The sequence below is a fragment of the Hippocampus guttulatus genome, chromosome 10 (genome assembly GCF_054856545.1).
Source record: "Hippocampus guttulatus isolate MCC_2025c chromosome 10, RoL_Hgut_1.0, whole genome shotgun sequence".
In the NCBI taxonomy this organism is placed as follows: Eukaryota; Metazoa; Chordata; class Actinopteri; order Syngnathiformes; family Syngnathidae; genus Hippocampus; species Hippocampus guttulatus.
The window spans coordinates 1,529,677-1,535,874 of record NC_141270.1 but is presented as its reverse complement, the minus strand read 5'-3'; the positions used below and the strand labels follow the sequence as shown (position 1 = coordinate 1,535,874).

Here is a 6,198-nt window from a genome sequence, read left to right as displayed (position 1 = left end):
CTACTCCCTGCTTTCATTCAGTAGCGACACACGGTGGCCATAATTGAAACAGCACCAGCAATCCCTCACCGAAAGCTAATTCTGGCCTCTGCTACCTATTGGTTAAATTCACGTCACGTGATTGACACAAATTTAAAAACAATAAAATAAGTGGTAATAGCGTTCACGTTAACATCTATGCAGTGGGGTCACCATATTCATTTTCGCCTTTTTGAAAAGGTTGGAAAGGAAGCATTCCTTAGAGCAAAATCAGGTTGAAAAGAGCGCATTTAAATCAGGTCAACCAGTTGAAACACGACTAAGGCATTTTGACCAATTTTCATCAAAAATATCAATTTTTCATCTCAGGTTAAATGTGATTCTCTCCATAATGCACATACTGTAAACAACATGAATTCAGTCAATGGTAGGCACCTATCTTTTCAACCATCTTCGTACCAGTACCGATCTCAGACAAAGCTCGGCCGGGACTACAAATTGGCAAAGTCGACGACTTTGACAATCATCCGTCGTGGCAACAAAATCATGGCAAACAGATTGAAAGGTGATCGTAAATGGCTTCGGCACATCCTAAATTGATGACAGTTTACCCAAGTAAAAAAGAAATAATCACGCTAATGACGGAGAGGCCTCCAAAAGTCAAGAATCGTATGTGATCCGTTTTAAACTATGGAAAAAAAACGACATGCATCCTTTCAGTCATCCTCATGTGACTTGACATTTTCTTGTAATTAGTAATACTTTCTACATTATTTTGTAGACGGAAGAAGCACTTCATGTTGATTTGAAGGCATCACTTCGTCTGTTCCTTTTTTTAACATCACTGAAGAAAAGAAAAAAACTTTTCATGAAAAAAATAGACCATTTATAAACATCTGTACACGTGAATAAAAATGATTATCACCACTCAAACAGGTTTCATCGTGAAACAATCCGAGAAGGCATTGCAAAAAAAAAAAAAAGCTCTTTTGCAATTTTGGGTGGTACGATCCGCATCTTTCCCCGCTTGTCACGCCCACTTGGAGGCAAGGCCACCGGCCAGCCTGAGGTCCCATGGACAGTCGGATGCGCCGCTCCACCTTGAAAATGGCCCCGGTGACTTCTTTTGACACTTGCTTGTCATTTCTCACTTATCATCTTGGTAGAGGAGAGGCTGGGGAGCAGGAGCGGGCCAAGAAATGATGACAGCGTCAAATGACCGATCACTCGCCAAACAGGCACATCTTCAACTACTCAAGTCAACTAAATTCTTTCCAAATCTGGTCCTCGTGAGACCCTATCCAGCCCCGGCCCGTTTTAGACGTTACCTTCCTCCAACACAGCTGATTCAAAGGATCATCAGCTCATCATCAGCAAGCTTTGCGCAAGCCGCAGAGGGAACGTGATTATTTGATTCCGGGGGTGTTGGAGCAAGGGGGACATCGAAATCAGGCTGGAGAGAGGGGCTCATGAGGACAGGACACCGAGAAAACCGGCCATTGAGTAAGAGGCTTGAAGACCGCCGCCGGCGTGCTTTCAAGAACATTTGCCATTTTACTCCATTTTCAGCCACTTCATATGCGGCTGCGCATGCGTGCGTCACCTTGCTCTCCAGAACTCGTCTGCGGGCGGGAAGGAGCTGCTCCAGGGTTTGCGCCGGCGGCGCGTTGAGGGTCTCGGGCAGCAGGAGCACCAAAGCGGCGGCAGAGAGGCCGCTCAAACAGAAAACCCCGAACGGAACGGCTGTGGCCAACGCGCGCTGTGTGACGCGCGGCATCGTGGGAGGTACAACCAGACAGACAGACAGTTCATGAGTCCCGTGAGAAGGTCACAGCACTAATATTCACCATATTCATCATACATTTGGCACCAAAAAGGAAGAAAAGAACAAACTAGATTTAAAAAAAAAAAAATCAATCAAATCGATTCAAATGGTGAGTCAAGGAAGGAAGGGAAGGCACTCACTCACTCACCATAGAAGGAACAAAGGGGGCGAGAATCCCTCCCACTCTGCAGGACATGGCGCAAACTCCCAGGCCGGCGTTCCTGAAAGCGGCCAAACGAAAATGAGGCCAGTGCGTCCGCACGCGGGTGCGCGAGGCCCGGTTGGCTGCGCCTGCGCTCACCTGACCACGGTGGGGTACAGCTCTGACGTGTACACGTAGACGATGTTGAACGCCGCGCTCACCGTCAGCTTTCCCAACAGCGCCAAGGAGGTCGCGGCCAGCGACGACTCTGCACGCAAAGGCAGAACGATGGCCGGGTTTGCAATCCCTGCGTGCGGCGCCATCTCGAGCACTGACCCGACAAAATAAAACTTGTTGAGATAGGAAGAGCAGTTAAACCCCCCCGCCCCCTTGTTTTTTAAAAAAGAATTTTCTTATCTATTAATATTATGACATTGGATGGATGTTATTTATTTTTTATTAATGATCATGTGCAACTCCAGTGAATCGATGAAATCCACCAAACATTTGGATGGGATCCAGTTGAAGATGAGCACATGTTTCCAGCCGCGCCTACTTTGCACTCGCCTTGCGAGCGCATCTCACCCGTGTCCTCCGGGATGAAGATGGTGCAGAGGCAGGCCCACGCGGCCAAACACAAGAAACCCGACAAGCTCTTCCTCCGCCCAGCCCTGAAACACACAGTCACACGTTCAGGATTTTTTTCCCCCCCAAAGATGCGTCTGTGTGGCACGCTTTGTTCAAACTACACCAAGGATCAGCTATGAAAGACACCTTCCTCCAGTATATTCGTCGTCATGGTGACAATGGCCCACCCGTCTCACGCAAACTGGCAGCGGGACTCCCTCTAGCGGCAAGTGACAGGATGGCTGCGTATGGGACACTACAGTAGTGGTCCTCAACCGGTTGAGACAAGTACATGCTGTTCGCGGACTGGCAACCATTTTTTTTTCGTTTGCCAGTTTTAATGCACTCGGACTGACAACGAGTTAATTATAGAGCCGTGAAACATTTGATTAAAATATTTTTTTTTTGTCCCCCATGCACAACAGTGACTTTGATGCTCATCATTTTTCCAACAATCATTTGGTGCTATAAAATACCAGCAACAATGAAAATGTGCTTTTGATTGCAAAATACCAGTAATGAATTAACAAACTAGTGTAACAATTTTGTGGCTTTCCCCCTTGAACTTTTTGACCTTTTGCCCCATCTCAGGCTTCAAACGTGAGTGTGTGTGTGTGTGTCTCACCAGGGTTGGTTCATAAAGTAAACGCAGAGCGGGTAGGCGGGCAGCTCTACGAGGCCATACATGGCCACATTCAGGTAACGATTTCCAGACATGTCACCAGCGCCCAGCGTCAGGCCATAGTACACCAGACTGCACACGTACCTGGAGAGAGACACACACACACATACACACACACACGCACGCAGACCAAGTTAATTTTTTATTGAATTGATGATGTGATGTTGCATCTTTCTGCTGCCTGTGTAGGGTTGCCATGGCTACGCGAGGTCAAGAGACGATCCTCACCAAATATACATGAGCAGGAGCGTCCTAAGGCGAAGGAGGGGATGGGCAGCCAACCGCAGGATGCCCAACCTGCCACCGTCGCTGCCATCGTGGCCGTCCGCCGGCCTCAGACTCAGCTTGTGCGCGGGGCGACCGTTCATCAGCGCCATGAAGCGCATCACCTCCAATCGCACACACAATTTGTCAGTTAAGCTCACAGTGATCCAATCAAAAAAGTACCACATTGAGCAAATTGAGAGCAGAAATGCAACATGACCCCCCCCCCCCCCCCTCAAACACACACACACACACACAAAAGCAGTTTTTCCGCCCCAGTACGAAAATTGCAAATAAGGATCCTGGACATTGCTTCCACTGACCTCCTGCGCTCGCTCGGTGCGACGACGACAGTAGAGCCAGCGAGGAGACTCCGGAAGCATTCTGGCGACACGGGAGACGGCCACGCCGAAGAAAAAGGTCAGACGTCGCCTCGCCAGCCGCGACCGAGTGGGCGCGGGCACTCACGCAGACAGCAGGAAGCAGAGGACCCCCCAAGTGTTGGCCGCCGCCGCCAGAGTCCTCCACGGCCTAATGGTGAAACCCAGAGCTGCAAAGAGGGCGATGCCCACCGCAAACGTCATGCTGGTCAGCGTCCCTGCCGGAGGGAAATGCAAAACAAACAAAAAATATATAGCATTCCGACACATCCCCGTTGTCAAATTTGGTGCAAAAATGCAGTCAATCATTCACTTCAACAGTCCACAAATAATTCTTTACAAAGGAATGAGTGACAGAAATATCACTTTCACATCCAGTTTAAGTGAGAACAAGGAAATGCATACCGGTTATGGCCCAGTAGGACTTGCCCACGTACTCCTGTGTGAGGATGAAGCTGACCAAGCCGATAGCGCCGTTCATCAGACCCACCAGGAGGCGCGACGCAGCAAACACCTCGTAGCTCGGAGACGCCGCCGTCACGTAACCCAGGAGCACTTCCAAGAACAGAGCTGCGCCCCAACACGCCACGCTCATCAAACCTTGCCGTGGAAAACCGCACCGTGTAGCTGTGCGTTGCATTGGCCTGCCGTGTCATGAGTTGGCGTTGTTGGGACATGATAAGCGTTGCGGTGTCATATCAAGGTGTCATGTGTTTCATGTCACGTCATCAGGCTATATTGTCATGTAACATGTTGTCAGGCCTCATTTTCTCACATCATCTTGACATGTCATGTTATGTCATGTCATGGTGTGTCACACAGTTCATGTTATGTTATCCTGTTGGGCCTAATTTTTCCTGTCATTTTGACATGTCACATGCTCCCATGTCATTTGTGCATGTCATGGCAAGCCTTCCACGTTCTGTTGTCACGTGTCATTTTTGGGTCATGTTGTTATGTCAAGATATGCTGTAGGTCACGTCACGCAGTTTGGCTTGATGCTGTCGGATCACGCCGTCACCCAGCGCGTCCAAATGTGAGCCCTCACCCGTCAGGTAGACGGGTCTCCTCCCGACGGCGTCGGAGAGCGGCCCGAAGATGAAGCTCCCGAGCAGGAGGCCGGCGAAGAACAGCGATCCGGCTAAACTGACCTTGTAGGCCTGCTGCTTGACCAGGAGCCACTGAGGAGGATGAGGAGGCGGCACAAAAGGGAGAGCAGCGCTCACGGCGTCCTGGCAGAGGTGCTGCCCGCACGAGAACGTTTTCTCACCTCGGTCACGATGGAGTCTACGTCCCCGAAAAACGTGACCGACGACTGGACGCCGTCGTGCTTCTCCACGTGGAACTCTGGAGATGCTCCCACCAAAACCACCAACATGGATTGGCACGCCATATACACCTGAAACACATGCGCAGACATGCAGCTCAAATGACATCATCTGGAGCATACGCCAGGTTGACGATCCCGAGTCGCTTAGAATGGACATCTTTTTACTACCTGTTCCTATTGCTTTATTTTGTTCAGAAAACGTTTTGCTTCTGTGTGTGTTGTCGAGGGAATATGCGTGAATACACTTTTCCCAGTTGGACATTTCAGACCAGGCGGCGTTCGTGTTGTACGTCATTAGACTGCGACTATATCCGACCAAGGAATTGCGTCACAAGTCCGAGCAGAAGCACCCAAATAAACAAAACGAGCACTGTAGGTTGATAAAATAATTACAAACATGTTGTATGAAAGCCGAATTGAATAGTGATTCGGATATTGTGTGGAATCTTTGTCACAATCAGTTTTAACTTCATCCAAGAATCTCAACGGTCACAATAGGTTCTTTTCTAAAGCGAGTTTGGCACGAAGTGAACTCGCGACAACGGATGACGCGTTTACCTGCAAAATAATCAAACATCTGCACAGGTCGTGTACACATACAAACATATGTGTCGTCATACATGTGTCCAAAAATCTTTTCCACGCGCGCCACGTCACCACACGAAGAGGACCACTCGGACTTCTTTGCGGATTTGGCTCAGGGTACGTGTATTTTGCTGTCGTTTGTACGCAAGTTAGACTGTTTGAAGGTGGGCAAGCCTCACCTGAGTCAGAGCCAGGACGGCCACGGCTCGTTTCTGGTAAGCGCCGAACTCTCCGACCACCTGAAAAGCCTCCTCCACATCCATTCCGACTGCACGGACAGTCGCAAAGATTACTAGCAAGAGCAACCACCACCAGCACTTCCGGCTTGGTTTTCAAGACGCCTTCATGTTGCAAAGCAAAACATTTGTTATAAATTTAGTAATT

At 49.2% G+C, this 6,198-nt stretch overlaps 1 protein-coding gene across 6 annotated transcripts; it reads right to left on the bottom strand.

Moving 5' to 3' along the window:
- Positions 1–249: 249 nt before the first annotated feature.
- On the bottom strand, positions 250–6,115 carry slc22a15 (solute carrier family 22 member 15). Of its 6 annotated transcripts, none has more exons than XR_015102146.1 (13): positions 5,994–6,115; positions 5,170–5,298; positions 4,948–5,080; positions 4,305–4,499; positions 3,988–4,117; positions 3,843–3,903; positions 3,484–3,644; positions 3,199–3,339; positions 2,532–2,617; positions 2,106–2,277; positions 1,945–2,025; positions 1,583–1,738; positions 250–1,153 (listed from the first exon to the last, which is right to left on the bottom strand). XR_015102146.1 is itself a non-coding variant. In XM_086122782.1 (13 exons), exons 1-13 carry the CDS (start codon positions 6,075–6,077, stop codon positions 1,127–1,129), a joined length of 1,503 nt encoding a protein of 500 aa, XP_085978908.1. In that variant the 5' UTR covers positions 6,078–6,115; the 3' UTR covers positions 250–1,126. The 6 variants fall into 6 exon arrangements, 5 of the variants coding, with proteins under 5 accessions (XP_085978908.1, XP_085978906.1, XP_085978909.1 ...); XM_086122782.1 differs by having other exon boundaries at positions 1,953–2,025; positions 2,106–2,214; positions 2,514–2,617; XM_086122780.1 differs by having other exon boundaries at positions 1,953–2,025.
- Between the last annotated feature and the right edge of the window lie 83 nt (positions 6,116–6,198).